At 41.8% G+C, this 20,279-nt stretch overlaps 2 protein-coding genes across 2 annotated transcripts in view; both read left to right on the forward strand.

Moving 5' to 3' along the window:
- The window catches only part of LOC138583653 (protein NLRC3-like), a 35,202-nt gene extending 29,639 nt beyond the window's left edge, over positions 1–5,563 (forward strand). Inside the window, exon 6 of the mRNA XM_069655599.1 lies at positions 4,374–5,563. Coding sequence (XP_069511700.1) covers positions 4,374–4,497 — 124 coding nt within the window. The 3' untranslated portion in view covers positions 4,498–5,563. The remainder of the gene's footprint in view (positions 1–4,373) is intronic.
- A 2,664-nt stretch (positions 5,564–8,227) lies between these two features.
- The window catches only part of LOC138583703 (NACHT, LRR and PYD domains-containing protein 1a allele 5-like), a 31,468-nt gene continuing 19,416 nt past the window's right edge, over positions 8,228–20,279 (forward strand). The window contains 7 exon segments of the mRNA XM_069655664.1: positions 8,228–8,254; positions 8,961–9,047; positions 9,049–9,137; positions 10,979–11,152; positions 12,010–12,183; positions 12,805–12,845; positions 12,989–13,050. Coding sequence (XP_069511765.1) covers positions 8,228–8,254; positions 8,961–9,047; positions 9,049–9,137; positions 10,979–11,152; positions 12,010–12,183; positions 12,805–12,845; positions 12,989–13,050 — 654 coding nt within the window.

Consider the following 20,279-nt stretch of genomic DNA (forward strand, 5'->3'; position numbering starts at 1 on the left):
TGAGTCCGGTTTTCTTGGAGAGTCGTTCGAGCTTACGTTTTCAGGATTTCATTAGATGGAGTTCAAGGGTGTGCCAGGGAGCAGTGTGGGTGATGGAAACAGTTCTGGTTTTGAGGGGGGCAAACTGATTCGAGGCAGGAAGATAGGGTGTTATTATACAGGTTGACCAGGTCATTGGGGGAGGTGCTCAGGGAGGGGGTGAGGGAGGAAAGTTTTTCAGAAAGGCAGGTTGACAGGGATGAGGGGTAAATAGACTTGATGTTACGTAAAGTGATGGTGCGTGAGGGTTTGGGTTCTGGGATGGGGATGGGGATATCAATGTTCATAATGATGGCTAGGTGGTCAGAGATGGTGAGGTCAGAGCTGGAGAGGTGGTTGATGCTGATTCCTGTAGAGCAGACCAGGTTGAGAATGTGCCCGCGGTTGTGGGTGGGGAAGTTGATGTGTTGTGTGAGTTTGAAGCATTTGAGTATGTCCAGAAATTCTAATTTGCAGTCTGTGGAGTCGATGTGGATATTGAAGTCGCCCAGGAGCAGGATGGAAGGTAAAATGGAGCAGAGTTGGGTGAGAAATTCAGATAAGTCTGACAGAAAAGCAGGGTTAGGTTTGGGGGGGGTGGTAGATAGTTGAAATGACCAGGGGTTTGGGACCAGGGAGTTTGAAGGTTAGGTGTTTGAACGAGGATGGGGGTTGGATGGTAGTCAGGCTGGTTCTAATGTGTTGGCGGTGGAGGACAGCCATTCCACCACCGCGACAGTCCTGGCGTGGTTTGTCCAGGTAATGATATCCAGTGGGGGTTGTTTGGTTGAGTGAAAAATAGTCCAGGGGTTTTTGCCAGGTTTCAGTGAGACAGAGGATGTCGAGGTTATTTTCAGTAATAAATTCATTCAGGATGAGACTTTTATTGTTTAATGACCGGGTGTTAAATAGAGCAAGTTTCATACAGTGTTTTGTGATGGGTTTTGAAGATTTGGGAAGAGTTTGGAGGTTGGCTGTATTTACGTGCGGTTTATATGCTTTGGATGTGCGGTGTGGACCGGGCAGCCTGTCTGTCATAATACAGTGAATTGGAGACCAGCAGCTGAGGGAGAAAATGATAGGTGGGGCCTGTAGGGGGGGTTGTCGCGGGGAACAGTGCTCTGAGGTGATGGCGTAGAAGAAGAGAGAGGAGCGTGTGTGTGAAAAGTAAATAGTCAGTCACATGGGGACGTTTGCATAGCGTGCTGTAAATTAGCTGCTAGCATGCAGCTACGAAGCTTGCTATGGTGAATTCCATCTTTCTTAAAAAATGAAAAGCGATCCCAAAACAGGTAAAAATTGCAAGCGGACTGGAGACAGGTGTGGAGACTGAGCATTATGCTAAAACGCTGTGAACCGCGACCAAAAGTGGGAGTTGGACCGCTGATAAAAGCAGACTTTCCAGAGCTGTTTAAAAAATTAAAACGTTTTTTAAAGTCATTTTTCGTCAGCTCGGACTGTTGAAGGGCGGTGTCATTAATTAATTTGTCCCATTGAATGAATTGTTGTTCAGGTATTTCAATTGGGAGTGATTGGAATAGATATACCAGACATGGCAGAACAACCATCTTAACTGACTCTGTCGTGAGGAGATGTTCAGAAAGGGTATGAGGTTCCACCTGGATACATCACATTTCATTTTGGAGTTTAGAGGTGTGTACTTGGCCTCAAATAGTTTTGTAATATCCTTGGTTAGATTAACTCCAAGATACTTCATTGAATCTTTTTCACATCTCAGACCGGACGTATCAATGTGGTGTTTTGGAAGGTCATAATTGAAGGTCATGACCTTAGTTTGCATCCTGATAGTCGAACAAAGTTGACATCAGAATGGGAAAGGAGTGGGGCGCTGGTTTAGCTCAGACGGTAGAGCAGGCGCCCCATATACAGAGGCTACAGTCCTCGTTGCACTGATCACAGGTTCGACTCCCGGTCTGCTGATCATTTGGTGCATGTCAGCCCCCACGCTCTACTCCCCACATTTCATGTCTCTCTTCAGCTGTCCTATCAAATAAAGGCAAAAAGTCTTCAAAAAAAGAATGGGAAAGGAGTTTGTTGGCTGAGCCAGAAAGATTAATACATCATCTGCAAAAAGTTTATGTTCCCCTTCCCCTATTTTTATTCCCGTGATCCCTTCGGTCTGTCTTATACACTGGCTAAGAGGTTCAATGAATAATGCAAAAAGAAGTGGAGAGCAAGGACAGCCTTGTCTGCATGGACGTTCTAATATAAAGGATTTTGAGAGGTTGCCATTGATTTTGATTCTTGTTGTTGGTTTCATATGTATTGCTTGGAAGGCCTCAATAATAGTCTTATGAAAGCCAAATGTATTTAATACTTTATAGAGAAAGGTCCATCTGACAGAGTCAAAGGCCTTCTCTGCGTCTACTCCCATTCATAAAGCTCCTGTTTGATTTTGGTGTATATGCCACATGATGTGTGATGTTCTTCTTATGCAATCCTGGGTCTGTCTCTGGTGAATAAAGATATTTTGTATTCTCCTGGCTAGTATTGACGTGTATATTTTGTCGTCCAGATTCAGCACAGAGATGGATCTGTATTGTTTACAGTCTAATTTGTACGTAGCTTCTTTGGAATTGACCTTCTTTTGCCTTTAATTTCTGATATATGATCATATTGAATCTGATTTGACACAAATAAAGCAACCTCTCTTCTGTGTCCTGATTTATATGATGAAAAAAACAAATGTCTGAAACTAGCTTTTTCACTTTTGCGTGCTCAACTGAGCTTAGGTGGGTTTCTTTTAGAATGGCTATTTTGCTCCTCTCGCATGAAAAGATACAATCCTTATGGTCTGATTATAACCTAATCATTTGTACTATGGTGAATCACTTCAGAACCCGCATGTGTTGTATGCAATAGTTGTGTGACATCTTTTTTGCTACACAGAACAGTAGCGGAAAAACATTCAACAAAGTAGCTAACAGCTACCTAAGAGGTATTACATGAAACACAAACTAGTCCTTTAGGGCTTCCAGGGGAGGGGTTTAAAGAAAAACCCTGTGTTTGAGGGACAGCCTCTCTGAGGGCCCTCAGTGATAATAATAATAACACATTTTATTTATATAGCGCTTTTCATGGTACTCAAAGTCCCTGTACATAATTAAAAAAAAATAAAGAAACAAAATTATAACATGGTGGCGTCGAAGCAGTTCTCGCTCATATTTAAGGCAAATGTTGCCTCCCGACATAATTGTTACACAAACGTAGGCATTTTGTAATTCTAGGACTTGATCACTACACAAGAAAAAAAATTAAAAGTCAAGAGAGTGGGAGAAAAAAATTTGGCAAAACCAAATCAATCAAGTCTGTAGTTTACCTGTAGAGTGCTGTGAAGACTTATCCTTAATATGCGTTAGGAGGGAAGTTATCATGCAAGAACTTTTAATTATCACAACACCAATACCATAGCACCGCCATATCAGTATTATCATAACACACAGTAATTAGAATACTTGCGGGTCTTCAATGTGAGCAGTGTTCGTATTTACTCTCTACCCGACGGTATCTTGATCCCAGCTGAACTTCTGGATCTTATCCTTGGCACTGATCCCTCATTGTTTTTCGCTCCTTTGCTCATCCTCTGCTGCTGCTGGTGGTCCATGTCCGCCTCTGGATCCTCTGGATTCAGTGTACATTAGGTGCATAGTCTTGATCTAAGTTAATTTTTTTGTCTTTCCAAATGACTCCCTGTTTCTGCCACACCAATCGTAGAAATTCATCTTTTGTTCTGTGACTAAGAAACTTTACAATGATGGATCTCGGGGGAGCTCCTTCAGGTGGGGAGGGGCCGAGTGCTCGGTGGGCTCTTTCAATCTGTAAATCCCTGTCAGCTGGCAGAGCAAGTTTTTGATTCAGTAGCTCCTCAACAAAATTTATCATGGATGGGAGTCCTTCTCAGACCCTTCAGTTACGGAGTAAATCCTAACATTATTCCATCCGGACCTTCCTTCCTGGTCTGTTTGTTTTGCTTCCAGGTGAGTCTGGAATTGAATGAGCTCTGTCATGACTTCTTCAACTGTTTGCAGCTTCTCCTCTGCGTCAGTAATTCGTTCCTCCTAGTCCAGTCCTCCTAGTCTTATTTTGGTTTCACCAATCTCCTCCCTGATCTCCTTAAGCCGGGTATCTTGTCGATAACTTTGACTGAATATTGTGTTGAGGCTAACCTCCATCTCTCCTTCTTAAACGTGATTAGCATCAGGCGATGAGCTGCAGCTAGCAAGTGAGGACTCCTGACTCTGGTCTTGGTGCAAATTGTCTGCAGTTTGTGTAGTTTTTCTGCCTTTAGCTTTGTTGTCTTTCGTCATATTTTAGCCCTTGTTTGTCTTTCTCAGATACGCTTCATGTGAGTTTGGTGGATTTAGAGGGCAATTTGGACCAAATCGTCAGGGAGATTCCTGCTCGAGCCATACACGGGCCAAAAACAGCCAAGACACCAAGCTCTCCATCTTATTCTGATGCACGCTCTCTCTAATACATGTAGAAACACACACACACACACACACACGCAACTAAGAGGTAAAGTATTACAATCCTCAGACATAATGAAGATAACAGTATACGAATAACAGAATTAACTAAGAACTATGAAAATGCCCATATGTGGACCATGTGGAGGATTAAACTTTTCTGATCTACATGGTAGCTCTCAATTTGTCTTTTGTGTCAACCTTTTTTTTTTCATCTTATGCACTCTGATGGCACCAACAAAGTAGCATAAATAAGACCAAAGCTGCTTCACATGGTCTCTGATTGCAAAGAAAAGTCGGACCATTAAAGAAGCAGGATGGATCCAGATCCAGATTCAATAAACTTGATGTGGATAACTCCCCATCTCTTGGTGTTGGCTTGTTCAACCAGGCTTCTTACTGACATGACAGACCAGGGAGCAAACCAATTCAGTCCCACATACCTAAAGGAGAATTTGTGCATAGTCATAGTTGGCAGGAAAGTGAGCCATGATATGATGTTCCTGTTTGCCCTGAAACTTGCAATGATGCAACTGAACGATCTCTTTCCCCCATGATTCAGAATCCAGCTGCTTTTGGGGCTTCTTCTGTTAAATGTCTGCCTTGCTGATGAACTATTATATAACTGCCTGATAAGCAGCAGAGTGACATGATGTCTTCCAGGAACGAGTATGGATGAGATTCTTCAAACATGAGCTCTTGCTAGCCAACATCCAACTCTGAGAAGAGGATCTGACCCAATAGAAGGACAAAGTTTGCTGAGTGGGCTCGACTAGGGTTATACTCTTCTCTTCATGGAGATGCTTGTTGCACTAATGACAGCTATGACACATGCTACCTCTGGTAGAAGGACAGGGAAAAGCCTTCAAGAGGGTAAAGAATTGAATGGACTGCCAATTTTGCAGCATGACAGACAGAGGAATTGTAAAATCTGACTAACTCTGCATCTGACTCAGGTTCAACAAGGCTCAAATTCTTCTCAAGTAACTGTCTTGCATCAGTGAGGAAGGCAAGTCCTGTTAGCCATGAAGAGAATCAGCTGGATTTGGGTCTGTGGGAACACATTTCCACTGACTTGCTGTTGTGGACTGCTTGATTTGCTGTATGTTATTATGGGCATGGATATAAAACCACCTCAAATCATGGAAGAGGTAGCCAGGTACCACCTGACTTTTGGTAATGAACTTGTGTTGTGTCCAACTCCCTCTGGAGTGGCGTTTCTATCTTCACTGCCAGTACGGCAGCAGATAGCTCTAGTTGTGGAACTGTGATTCCTAGTTTTGGAGAAAGCCTTGCTTTGCCAAAGATGAAACCCCCTTCACTATGACCTCTGGAAACTTAAGTTAGGCAACTGCTGCTGCTTTCACACTAAATGTCACATTCACCCATTCACACACACATTTATACACTGATGGCAGAGGCTGCTACGTAAAGTGCCCAACTGTCAATCAGTTGGCTATGCTACATGCTGCAGCTGTGATTTGAGCCTTTCCCCATAGCGTTTTTTTGCCTCTTTCACTGCTCTGCGGACATTGTATTTTGCCACCTTGTAGTTATCCATGTTCCCAGTTGTTAGCCCTGTGTTATAAGTGCGGGACTTCAAAGCATCGCAGATCGTTTCATCCACCCAGGGCTTCTGGTTAGGACATTTTTATCGTTATTGTGACTCTGGGGACTTTGTGTTTCCGTAAACACGTGGATGTCATTGTTAGAGCTGCGCTGAAACATGTCCCAGTCTGTGTGCTCCAGCGCATCCTTCAGGGCAGCCTCTGACTGATCGAACCTTTGTGTCACCTCCCGCTGCACCAGGGCTGTTTGCTTAAGACTCTGTTTATATTTAGGCATGAAGAGGATAGCGCCGTGATCAGGCTTGCCGAACAGAGGGAGAGCACTTGCTTTATAGCTATCTTTGAATGGTGTGTAGCAGTGATCCAGCGTTCTCTTTCCTCTGGTGGGACATACTTGAGGTGAACCTCTGGGGGGAGATAGAAGGGTCAGCATTTGATAGTAAGGAGCTCCAAGTGATCTGAAGATGAAAATCTGAGATGGACTGACCTAAAATGGAAAAGTGTGCTGCGGTCTGACGAGTCCACATTTCAAATTGTTTTTGGAAATAATGGCCGTCGAGTCCTCTGGGCTAAAGAGGAAAAGGACCATCCAGACTGTTCTTAACGCAAAGTTCAAAAGCCAGCCTCTGTGATGGTATGGGGGTGTATTAGAGCCCATGGCATTGGTGCACATCTGTGAGGGCACCATTAATAGAAAGAGGAACATACAGGTTTTGGAGCAACATATGCTTCCATCCAGACGTCCCTTATTATTTCAGCAAGACAATGCCAAGTTGCATTCTGCAAGAGTTACAACAGTATGACTTCGCAGTAAAAGAGTGCAGGTACTAGACTGGCCTGCATGCAGGCCACACCTGTCTCCCATTGAAAATGGATGACGCATTATGAAGCGCAAAATACGACAATGGAAACCCCGCACTATTGAGCAACTTAACCTTTGTGCCCTCCTCGGGCATTTTTGTACAGTTTTTTTTTGGATTGGTGATCATTTTGGCTGTTTTACAGCTTTTGGCATGAAATTTTGCAGGAACTTTTCTTTTTAATTTTTGAAATCCAATGTCTTTTACTCTTACATGGCTTTTATAATCATCTGATGCATTTTGCACCCTCTGGACAACTTCATGGCAAAAATGTACACCCACAAAAAACAGCTATTAAATCATCATACATCAATATATATTTGATTTAGATTTCTCTTCTGTTCATTCACTGCATTTTGTTATTTGATGAAAATAAACTATTAACACTTCCAGTTTTAAAAGCATTTTTTACACCTGCCTAAAACTTTTGCACAGTACTGTAAATGTACTATACATTTTAGCTTCCAGTCGTGATTAAATATTAAATAAATAGACCAGTTCAAACTGAAGCATTCACTTGAGCAGCAGCTTCTCTCTCTTTTGCAGCTGCAGCCGTGTTACTTTATTTTTCTAAAAACATGCTCGTATTCGCTGAACGTCTGCGTGAGGATTTCGAGCTCCACTGGTGTGACGCAGGAGGACCTCTTTTTGTGTACCGTTGCCATGGTGAATTGTGGTATCTGGGCTCCATTAATGCTGACTTTTTATACGCCGCGTGCACGCACTTAGCTCCGGCTGAACCTACTCAGAGTTGATTGAGCTAACTCGGATCAGCTGTTCTGAAACCAAAAAGCGACTTTCAGCTCAGAGCAAGTCAAACCACAGTCCGGGGTTAGACCGAGGCTTTGTTGAACCTCCTTTCTGAAACGGACCCCTGGTGTTTTAAAAAGCACCTTATAAATAAAGCTTTACTTGCTTACTTACCCGAAAAACTGTTATTATACCCTTTGAGGTGTTAGGCCTCTTATCCAAAACTCACCTAGGGCACCAAAATCGTTGATCATAACACCGAAGAAAAAGAGTTGCTTGGTGCAGCTAAAAAAAACAAAAAACAAATAAATGATGTGAAATATAATTTTTTGGACTGAGAACTTCAAAATTTAAAATTGTGAATTGTCATTTTAATCTGTATGAACTGAATTTCGGGCAAATCTGAGAAAGTGTGAACTTGCACGACACTGGTCCTGCCCAACATCAAGGCCTTTTTTTAAACAAGGTCTTCTCCCAGAAAGATTCTCATTAAATCCAGGCCATTGAATGTCATTTTGTATATTGGACTGTTCTAGCATTCATGGATGATAGAGGCCAAAGCTCAGAGGTACCAGCACTTTTATCATGTTCCAGATTTTCTTTATGAAATCTTTGAAGTGGTCCCTGTTCTCTTTCTTTGTTTTCAAAGACAGTTGAGGACTTGCTCCCTGTTGTTAGGAAAGAGCTCTCTAGGAAACACTAGGAATGAGGGAAAGGCACAGCCGAGACCATGACAACATGTCTATTTCTCATTTGGCCTGGCTTGCATGTCTGATCCTGTCCATTAGCACAGGTTAAAACCACTTCTCCATTATTTACCACTAGTTGTTTGGACACAACCCAACCTAACTGAATAACATGTTAATGCTTATTTTGATAAATGACCACAATAACTTTAATCACAAGAACTTCCTGGCTTCCTGCTGAAGTGGAACTCTGCTGAACTGCAAATAAGGCCATTCAATTTCAACCAGTCAGCTCCAGGTTTAAAATTAATTGAGAGGATTCTACATCCACTTGTTGTGGTTGCTTATTTGCCTAATAGGACAGCATTACTGATGTTTCTGCTAAGGCTATTTATTTAAATGCTACAGAGTACAAGTACATGATTTTAATGTAATGTGGATAATGTCTTGCCATTGATAAGGCTTACATTATCATGTGAAATATCACCCCACAAAAGGGAAAATGCATTACATGGAATTATACATGAGAGGCCATAATACAACTCAATCTTAATGGATTTTAATATTCAGCATATGTTCTTTTTACAGATTGATTTACTGCAGGTTGTCGGAGGTCAGCTGTGCTTCACTGGCCTCAGCTCTGAGGGCCAACCCCTCCCATCTGAGAGAACTGGACCTGAGCTATAATCACAAGTTCCAGGATTCAGAAGTGAAGCTGCTGTGTGATTTTCTGGAGAGTTCACACTCAAGGCTGGAGATTCTGTGGTAGGTTCACCATTTGTTGCTGTGGGGCAACTACAAAGTGCTAAGCTCTTGAACTAAATCACTGAGGACAAGGGATGATGCCTGAAGACTTGGAGGCCAGAAGTTGCTTCTGCGGAGTCCATGAATTCCTAATAATGGACACCTTCAAGGGAATTATTCTGCTTATTCAATGGTCACTTGTTAAAAAGAATGAGACCATTAATTTATGTATTCATGCTTTTTGCTATTAAATATAGTTTTTAAAAAGCTATTATTCTGTTTCCCTGGTAACACCCGAGGATTTGACTAATACCTAATAATAATTTCCATTCCATAAGGTTGTAATACAATGAAATGCTGTTCAATACTCCAGCAAATTGAACAGATTTTAGCTCCCACATATAATATTAACTAGATATCTAATGTGCACTAAACTTAATTGACTTACTCTTGGAGCCTCTTTTTCAGTGCTGTTTATCCTGATTCAGTTAAAGCTTTTGTTTGGTGTACCTGGCCTGCAGCCATTCTAAATCTGACTGGATGCACATCAGTTACTTAAGTGTTTTGTTGCTGTGCTGACTGAAGAAAGGAACAGGACCGGAAGCTGCAACTGGTTGTTCTTTTAATTTGAGATGTTACTGGCTGCACAAGTAAAAAAAAAAAAAAAAAAAAAATCATTTGTAACATCCCATCTCTTCCACACGTGTGGATGTGCTCATCTCAGTGAGCAGAGTGACTGTGTTTAATTTACACCTAAAGAAAGTGCATGGCTAATAAAGCTTTTAAATAAAATGTGAAGATACATGAATTGAAATTATTTAAATACTAAATGTATTTCAAAACATATGAATGTGAGGCATGGTAATTACAACCAGTACAATAATCTATATACACTGAACAAAAATATAAACGCAACACTTTTGTTTTTGCTCCCATTTTTCATGAGCTGAACTCAAAGGTCTAAGACTTTTTCTATGTACACAAAAGGCCTATTTCTCTCAAATACTGTTCACAAATTTGTCTAAATCTGTGTTAGTGAGCACTTCTCCTTTGCCGAGATTGTGTTTATATTTTTGTTCAGTGTAAATAGTGAACAGACAGAATACACATACATACAAACAGAGCCTCTTCCCCACGGGGCCCCTGTCCCCTGTTAGCAAACAAACGCACAAGAAACCCTGTAGCTCTCAAAACATGTGTCTACCAGTTAACTTCTAAACCTGCACCTAGTTTACATATGAATGACAGCTTTGTTTCAGCCTTGCTATGAAATTAAATGAGTGCTTAACAATGAGCAGACTAATGATTCGGTGAACACAGCCTGGACTACGAGAGTTTCAGTGGGCTACAAAACATGTTGAACATAAAAAACCTAATGTTCTTCAATATTTGACAGGATTTGGTGAAATTTCATAAATAATATAGAGATCATTTTCCTGCAAAAAACTCTAACTGTAATGACTAAGGGCGTACACTCTCTGGTTAACCAATCAGATATTGCCCCATTCATCTCGTTTCATGTTTAAACTGTTCCTCTTTCTGCGGCTCACAGTCATTTCAATGTCAGATCTATGCCAACCCTGTTCACATACAGTTCCCATTACATCCAATACCTAAAGATCCATCTCCTGAGCTCACCAGAGGTCCTGTTCCACATCTCATCCATCAAGGTCTTTGGCCATTAAGTCTCTCCTGGTTAAAATAAAATTCATCTAACTTGAGTTGCTTTGTGAGCAAGGTGGCACACCTCCACTTTAGCATTCTGCAAGAACCTCTTGTAAAGTTGAGCTACACAGTTTTAACACGATTGAATTGGCATTAAATTGATTTCTATCTATTTTCTTTCTTTTTTTTGTTTTCAGTTTGAGTTGGTGCAGTTTGTCAGAGATGAGCTGTGCGTCTCTGGCCTCAGCTCTGAAGTCCAACCACTCCCATCTGAGAGAGCTGGACCTGTGTGGAAACAAGCTGCAGGATTCAGATGTGCAGTTGCTCTGTGATTTTCTGGAGAGTCCACACTGCAGACTGGAGACGCTGAGGTTAGACACCCTTTTTACGTCTGTGCTTATTCAAGTTGTCATCTTGAAGATCTCAGTTTCGTTCTCTTTGGCAGCACCCATAGCGATAAGCGGTAATTGCGGGAGCACACTTCCCAGATATCCAGACAGTGTTGCATGTGTGACGTCCACGGTTGGCTCCGGTTGTAACTCTTGATTTTCCTCGTTGACGGTCGCTTTCCTTTTCAGACTGTTTGCTTCATCTGAGCGTCGAATTTGTTTCTTTTTCTTTGGATTTTCACTTATTTTTGAAGTTGTATCTGTAGTCATCCATCTTTTCTTTGTTTGTTCAGCCATAGTAGATTACTGTTTACTTGCAACACTTGCACCAGCAGCCGCTTAGCTCCGCCTACCGTCTCTTGTAGACCAACCACTGCTGGCTGATGGAGAACGCGTCACTAACTGGGCGCCGCCACAGACACCCAGCCCATAATAATACTATATACTGCAAATGCAAAGGCTTTCGAGGCTCAATCACCATTGTGTTTCGTCATTCGGTGATAGATAGAGACTTAACAGACATTTATTTATATGAAAATCTTCCAGATTATGACTCTAACAATAAAGTATACTTTTCTCTTCTGTGATTTAGTCCATTTACTGTGGCTGAGAAATTGTATATTGTATATTGTATAAATATTACAAAAAAATGAAAAAAACCTCAATGGACCTTTCTGACTTGAATTGACTTTTTGGTTTTCATATTTTTGCAACCTGCAACCTGTCTGGGGTTTTCATTTTTAAACGTTTACACTTTATATCTTCTTCGGTTCTGAACAGATCATTATTGAATGGTTTATAGAAAAACTTTGAAAGGCACATCATTTATTTTTCTTCAGATTGAGGGACTGCAATTTGTCAGAGATCAGCTGTGCTTCTCTGGCCTCGGCTCTCAAGTCCAACCACTCCCATCTGAGAGAGCTGGACCTGAAAGACAACAAGATTCAGGATTCAGGAGTGAAGCTGCTGTCTTATCTAGTGAAGAGTCCAAACTGCAAACTGGAGACTCTGAGGTCAGTGAAAGATTTAAGATTGTTCATGTTGTTTAGCAGTGTTAAACACAGGGAATAAGTTTGTACACCATCACGGCCTCCCCAAAGTTTCACCTTCCACTGTATGATCACACAAACCAACCACTAAGAGTTGCTAGTGTAGATTTAAGGATGAGAACCAATTGTAAGAAAGCACTTCTGCTAGTGATCAAAGTATCACCTCTGTAAATGGAGCCTTGGGTTTCTGCATTAGTACCACCACCCAGGGGTCAGTCTAGCCAAGCCCAACAGATCAGTGAGATTATTTCTGGATGCAGTTTTCTCTGATTTTCCATTTCACATTTCTTTTCTTCACTGCATTCTTTAATTCTTCAATACAAAATGAGATGCAGCCTGCCTGTGTGAGAAAACGGGACAGAAACAATTTACTGTACATTATAATTTTTTATTGATCTTTTTTTGTATTAACATTAGACTTAAAAGGTTGCCTGGTTTGACTGGCGAATCCTTGTGGACACAGAACACGAGTCCGCAGTTACTGCTAGTCTTTGTACTGAAGATGTGATCTGTTGTGTGAGGACTTAAACTTTCAAACTATTTAAATTTGGATCCATAACTTTTGTGTTGTCTTTGTCCGAACAGAATCAACAGAGAGGTGATCAAAGCTGACAAAGAAAAAACGTGTGAGTATTGAAAAAATGCCCCCGATTCATCAAGCTACTTTACACAGATATCTGATTTTATAAAAGAAGGTTCTCCTTGTTCAACTCTATTTTACATACTCTTTTTGTTAGAGCTCTAAAGTCACTTTTCTTCTCTCTATCAGGTGACTACAATGTCAACCTGGATGTGAAGGAAAAGCTTCACCTGCCTGATGATGACAAAAAGGTGAGAAAAGAAGTTACAATGAGCTCTCCCACGTCCATTATTATAGCAGAATTAAAGTCTTTGCATTGAACTAGTTGCATGACAGCATGTGGCAGTGCAGCACACCGATAAGAAATAACAGCAGCTTCTTTACTTTAAGCTACAGTAGAACTGCAAACCATCTTTTTTTATATTAAAAAAGTTTTATTGACTTTCAAACAGGCAATAACAAAGAGCCCACTTCGAATAGCTATAGTCTAATCCTTAATAAAATCCACACAAAAGGCACATGAAAGGAAAAATAAACAAGGACAGGAAGTTCTTTGAACAAAACATCAAACAAACAAAACAGACAACAAACCAACAGAGGAGCAAGAAAAACAAACAAAAAACACACTGTCCATTGTTAAAAACAAATCAAGTTGGGGGTCACGTGATGGCGGCGAAGTGAGCACAGCGTTTTGGCCTGAGCTCTGTGCCACATGGCTCTGAATATTTGTTTATTCTGTCTACAACCGAGCACTGGAACTTATTTTGGCATGATCATTGCGTGATGTGTCCCTAGAAAACTTTTGGCCGCAGTCTTTCGACAAAATGGGAAGAACTCGAATGAATAGGGACAAATAGGAAACTCCACCTGAACTCAACGAGGGCTCACAAAATGGCGACCAGGCCGACTCTGATATCTCCGACGGACTGGATCCAGCTCTTGCTAAAGCTTTTAACCTGATGACAGCTAATATTATGAAAGTGATTGATGAAAGATTCTCGTCCCCTCGCCAAGGCTAGTCACAAGCACGCTGCAGAGCTCCAGTCTGCTGGTAAGCGGCTAGATGAAGCAGAAGCTAGGTTGCTAGCTGCTGAAAACACTGCCACTGCTCACAAGCCCAGGATAACCGAGCTGGAAAAGCGGGTCAGTGATCTGACGGAGAGATTGGACATGGTGGAGAACAACAGCGGACGCCTAAATATTCGGGTTGTTGGCCAGGCAGAAGACATAGAGACAGGACAGCCGGCAGATTTCTTCTCAGAGTCGTGGCGTCCTCGCGTCCTCAAGATGACAATCAAAGCCGGGCACATAAAGCTCGAGAGAGCTCACCGCTCACTCACTCTGAAACTGGACCCGAACAAACGGCCCAGGTCGCTGCTGCTCTGATTCCACGCATTCAGGGACAAGCAGAGGGTGATGGAAGCAGCGCGCCAAGCCAGTCAGGAGGCGGCTTAATGTACAATGGATCCAGGCATTTTACTACAGTGACTTTTCCTCAGCGGTGATGAAGAAATGCAAGGCGTTCGATGCGATGAGGCTGCAGCTGCAGGAGCGTGGCATACCATTCGCAATATTATTCACAGCAACTCTACGGGTGACCCACGAAGGCTTCAGAAAGAGGTTCACCACCCCGGGGCAGGTTTGAAGACCATATGGACTCCCAGCATGGATGATACCCACTCGGACCAAGGAGTTTGTGCACAGGTTGTATGATCCTTGACACGCTACAGCTTCAGCTGTCTTTTCAGCTATGCTGGTAAGTCTGGTTTAGCCTTCCTGACACCAGTTTTGAACATTTGAACATTTCTGGCTCAGTGCCGTAGCTGCTCAAAATGTAAACAATTATTCTTTTCCCCACATTGGTCCACACAGAAAATGTTCTGTTTTCTACTAAACTTTTATTCTTGCCAGTTTGCTCTTTGTTGTGAGTTTGAAAGTTGTTTGAATGGTGAGCAGCCCCTGTTTATTTGGGGAAAGACCCTCGATCTGTTTCAGTTGTTGCTATGTGTATTTAGTTCAGTTTTTGTGTTTAGCTCAGGACACACATATCTAACATCTGAATTATGTATTGGTGTGGGATTTTCCATGCCCCTGAGTGTATCTGTTTATGATGTCTGATGATATGGGTTAAGTGATGTATGTACAAAGCGGGAGGTGGGCTGCAGGCTTGGGCTGGTCTGGTTATTCGTTTCATTATAGCTAACAAATTGTCAGATTGTCAGGTCTAACCTAAGTACCAGTAAGCTCTGCTCCTGGAACATCCGGGGCCTCCAAAAACCATCTAAGAGGTGGCAGTAATGTTATTTCTGAAAAAGGAGGATGTCTCCATAGCTTTTCTCCAGGAGACTCATTTGGAGGACAAGGATAATATCAAATTGTAAAGGGTCTGGGTGGGGCACGTTTTTGCAACTTCTTGTTCCCCTTTAGTAGGGGGGGTGGCTATTTTGGTCAGTAAAAAGGTTGCTTTTCGATCACTTACCTGTGTTAAAGACAGTCAAGGCTGTTATGTTATTGTTTAAGGAATACTTTAAGGAAAGGATGTAACATTTATGAATCTATATTGCCCACCTGCTTATTCTTCTGACTTTCTTTCTAAGGCTTTTGCAGCGTTTTCAGAGCTGGCATCTGGTGACTCCTTTGTGGGAGGAGATTTTTATTGCCATCTCAAACTGTCTCTTGAGAAACTCCCACCAAGCGTCTCTCCTCCCTCCTCCCGTTCTATTCGGCTCCCCAGAAAAGTGACACTAGAATTGATTATATTTTCATTCCCTCCCTCATGCACTTTAAGTAATATAATTGTATCTGACCACGCCCCTTTATATCTGGTCTATTCCCTTTCTGAGGATAGAGCACTGTCCAAGTGCTGGAGATTTCAATCATCTCTTCTTAAAGATGATACATTTATCTCCTACTTTACCTCGGAATTCAAGATCTTTTACTCAATCAACTCTCCATCGATAGACAACCCCTCTGTCCTCTGAGAAACATGTAAAACATTTTCCCGGGGACTGATTATATGATATATACCATCCAAAAGGCGTCGTAATATCAGCCCCGAGCCCAACCTTCATGATAATATGAGAAGGCTCCTTAATGTTATTCAGCTATCACAGAGCTACAAGGACCCGGCCCTTGTGCCTTCTCTCGATGCCGAGAAGGCATTTGACTGGGTCGAGTGGTCGTATTTGTTCTATGCTCTGGAAGAATTCGGCCTGGGCGGTAACTTTCTAGATTGGGTCAAGGTTTTGTACAATACTCTGACAGTGGCAGTTCTGATTGGCAAGTGTTTGAATCTCCCCCCAATATCAACTATGCATAGAACTGCACAGTAATCACAACTATAAAACAGCAAATGGAATATTAACGATCAAATATGCAAAGAACTTGACAATAATTACTCTGTAAAACATCAACAGCCCTGGACTGCTGGAAAACCAGCCACACCTCTCTCTTCCTGGAAAAGTAATTTGCAAGAAACATACAACCGTAGGTTGAAACCGAACAGTGAGCTCTCTTCACTGGTGTATTTTAGTTTTCAAGCTTTGGGCCTTTCTTGATAGTTCACCTGCATCCAACTCCATTATGACCTTTGGAATAACTTCTAAGGTCAAGTCAAGTCAAGTCAAATGTATTTATATAGCACATTTAAAACAACGTAAGCTGACCAAAGTGCTTTACAGAACAGTGGCAGATAAAACAGGCAAGAGATACAACAGATTATGAATATAACACACCACAGTATACAATTTCACATGCATACACAACACGTATATACACCCATACATACAAAATACTTATGAACCATTTCAAAACTTCTTCATTGGCTTTGAGTATTTTCAAAGGACAAGGAAAATAGGTGGGCTTTGAGCTGAGCTTTGAAAGAAAGAATTTGAGTCTGCCCTTTTGACACGAGGAGGCAATGAGTTCCACAGGTTGGGGCCCACAACTGAAAAGGTGTAGCGGAGCTTTGACGGGTACCTCATATTTAAGGTATAAAATAGTCCAAACAGCATGGCTGTGGCAAGGGCCACATTCTCCACATCTTGAAGCACCACCACACCCTCAAGGATTACTCCCACGTCAGAATAGTCACTGCTGGGAGTCCCTCTGGTGACATAGATCCCCACTGTTGTTTGCTCTATGGCACTTAGTGTGTTGGCCTCAGTCATGTCCTGGTGAAAGGAAAAGAATATTAGGTAAGGTTCAGTTTTATTTATACCAAGACCCCAAAAACATGCAGGATCTTCTCACTCTGCTTGTCACCTTTGGTTTTTACCAGCCTGGCTAACAGACTGTCAAATTGAATAAGTAACACTGGTGAAAAAAATTGTCAGAATGTGAACCACACAGGTGAATTAATATTTTTACATTATTATTATTATTTTTTTTTATATATCTTTGCAGATGTGGCAGTAGTATCACTGACTTTTCAAAAGAGGTGGAGGGAAGGCCACCACAGTAACACCTCAAGCTGTAGACAAATGAGCAAAGCATTAGGTCATAGTCCTGATTCATAATTCACCTTACTTTATAAGGCAGAGGACACTGCAGCCAGAGGAAGACAGAGTGCTCCCTAAGAACGTAATGAAATTGATCTGAAATGATAAAATTTCTCAAGTCAGCTGCATAACCAGTTTTTTCGTCATGTTTAAACAAACATATTTGTTTTTTTTAAATGTGGCAAAGGCACCACCTACTTTTGCACACACTCACCATGTATTCCTGCACCAGATCCTCGGGATCCTCGTTGAGGTAGATGCAGAGTCCTTTTATGACGCACTCCCTGCTAGCATCGATGTCAACCTCAAGGATTTAAAGAAAGAACAGAGCAACTTCAACATACATTTTCGGTAGCAGGGATGAAAGTGGGCAAAGGCAAAAAAAAACTAAACCTGAAATCTGTTCTGTTCAACAATTACTTGTGAGGCTAGCATCTTCATAATAACACTCTGAAAACCAAATGCAGAGGCTCCTCTCTGTTGACCTATGATAAATGATAATTGAATTATTCAACATTTTAGCTTCTAACAATAGCTGGTGTAGCTTTATGTGGTTTGTGTCTTAAGTGTGTTTCATTCTGCTTTAAAACCAACTGCCCCATCTGAGGAGAAATTAAGTTATACTTAATAACTATTGCCAAGTGGCAGCTTTGTTACAGAAATCAGTTCATGGTGTTAATCCCCCTCTACAGTATGCAGTAAGTTTTATTTTAGGAACAGGTGCGTCCTTGTTTTAGACATTTCAGGGCCTTAGTTGAAGTCTAAATGAAATTAACTCCACCAGTGGATGTGATCAAAAAAATCAATCAAATTTCCAGAGAGTGACAGTATGGGTGCATTATACATTTTCTGGGTCCTTTCAGGCCTGTGAAGTATGACAGCTTTCGATATTTGTATATAGTTAAATAATTAAAAAGTTCTTACCGTCATCATAGCAGCCATGTCTTGAAGGGCCCTGCTGCCCCGATCGCCTCGCAAACACCCTCAGCAGATTGGCGGAGTGTAGGTCAAGCTGTGACAGAAACCTCGACTGTAGAGGCATAGTTGTGATGCGCTTGAACTCAGCGTTTACCTGAAAAAACATGAAACCATTTTTTAAACATCACAGCCCAGACATACATTTGTTACACCAAAACTATACCTGCCGGTCACATCACTGCATTCACTATGCATGCTTAGACAATCATTGATTTCTGCTATGGAATATTCTGAACCACATCCTAATGGAGCCAAGCATTAGTCTAACAGTTGCATATACCATCTACAGCACAAAAAGTCACACCATTATTGAAAGATTTCTTTAACTTACCTCCATCACATCAAAGAGAGCTGGCCATCTCTCATGTACATCACTGACCATGGGAGTCTACTTCTTGACGTCTTAATGCAAATGTTTTTTCCATTTTAGCCCGAACTGTCTCTCTGTTATTACGCTTCTTGATATCTGAAAGGAGTTCAACCCTCATCTTTTCCAGGGACTGCTCACATTCTCCAAATGGAAAGGAGGGGCAGTAGGCCACTTCACCCCTCTTTGGTTTCTTAACGTCAAAGGCAGGACGTTTCCCATCTGGTTTAGGTTTCAAAGCATTTACACAAACTTCAGGACATCCTACTTTCCGGAGATGGGTGCGATAGTTAGACAACTTGTATTTGAGACTGGTCTTCCATCCCCCGTAGCCAGTGGCTGAGCCTTTTTCTTGTAAACATGGATGCCTCATGATGAGCGCCTCTGCAACTTGGCCAAACTCTCTGTCTGTGACATAGACTTTGAGCTTCACTATCTCCTGAATCAACCCCTCTAGTATATCAGACTTCAGCTTTGGATCAGGGATAAGCAGTGTTCCTTTTTCTTTGAGAGCATCGTGAAGCTTCTTCTTCTGAGCTTCTGAAGCTTCAACTCTGCATCAAATGAAAAAAAAGGAACACAGAACATGGCCACGAAGATCGTGAAGAAGTGGACTCTGGATATGAGAGAATCACGGTGCTGTCATCAGAATATATGGTGTCATCAGTATGACTGACAGGTGGAAACGAGCAACTGTCCACACATTGACCTGCATCAGCATCAAGAGGTTTGCAGGATGTGTATACGACCTTGACTGTAGCTTTGTCTTGTATTTCTTCCATTAAAGTCAAGTTCATAAACTCGTTGCCAAAAGGCGTGTCCATGAACTGCAGCCGAAAGGGTTCCTTTATTTTACACGGACTCTTGATCTCTGTCTCCAGTTCAGTCACAGTTAAAGGCAGGCCAGCAGGAAACATCACCCTCTGACAGCTGTCTGCCCCCAGGATTACTCTGAGAATAGCTGAGGTCGTCATGGTCTTACTTCACCGTCTGTAGAAAAAGGAGCAAATAAACAATATTATTAGTTCATTAAACCAACTTTAAATGTAAACATCAAACACATACGCCCTCTCCTTTTCACGTGACTATGTACCTGCCCATGCATTCTTTAATTTCTTACCTTGCCTCAGAGACAGATTGACCTCTTCAAGGTCACCATCTGCACACACCCAACCAGATAGGAGGCCAAGGGATACTCATCAACCAGTTCACAGACTTCCACAAGAGCAAATTCTCTTGTTGGAGATGGAGTCATCCCAAAGGCTCCAGAGTGGTCAATATACCATCCACACAGCAGTTTCAAAACAAAAAACAGTCTCTCATGCAAAATAAATATTTGGTGGATTTCCCGAAATTCAGGCAAGCCACCTTCGGACCCATGTTCCACTATCATACTTGTCCTGTAGTTTATTCCCTTCCTCGAAACATTTTTTTCAAGGTGTATTTCAGATAGATCAGATTCTCTCTGTTTAAAAGCTTCAGCCAGCTCCTCCTTTAAAACATCTAACGGGACAGTTGATACATCTGAGACATCCAGCATTGGTTTATCGATATTTGGAGACGACAAGTGGTACCCAATCATAAACTGATGTTTCACAGCCAGAGAGAGGGGCACGTTTTTAAAGCAAGTGGTGTG

The sequence above is a fragment of the Semicossyphus pulcher genome, unplaced genomic scaffold (assembly GCF_022749685.1).
Source record: "Semicossyphus pulcher isolate SPU_LCO1_2020_fin unplaced genomic scaffold, fSemPul1.0.p SCAF_9, whole genome shotgun sequence".
Classification (NCBI taxonomy): Eukaryota; Metazoa; Chordata; class Actinopteri; order Labriformes; family Labridae; genus Semicossyphus; species Semicossyphus pulcher.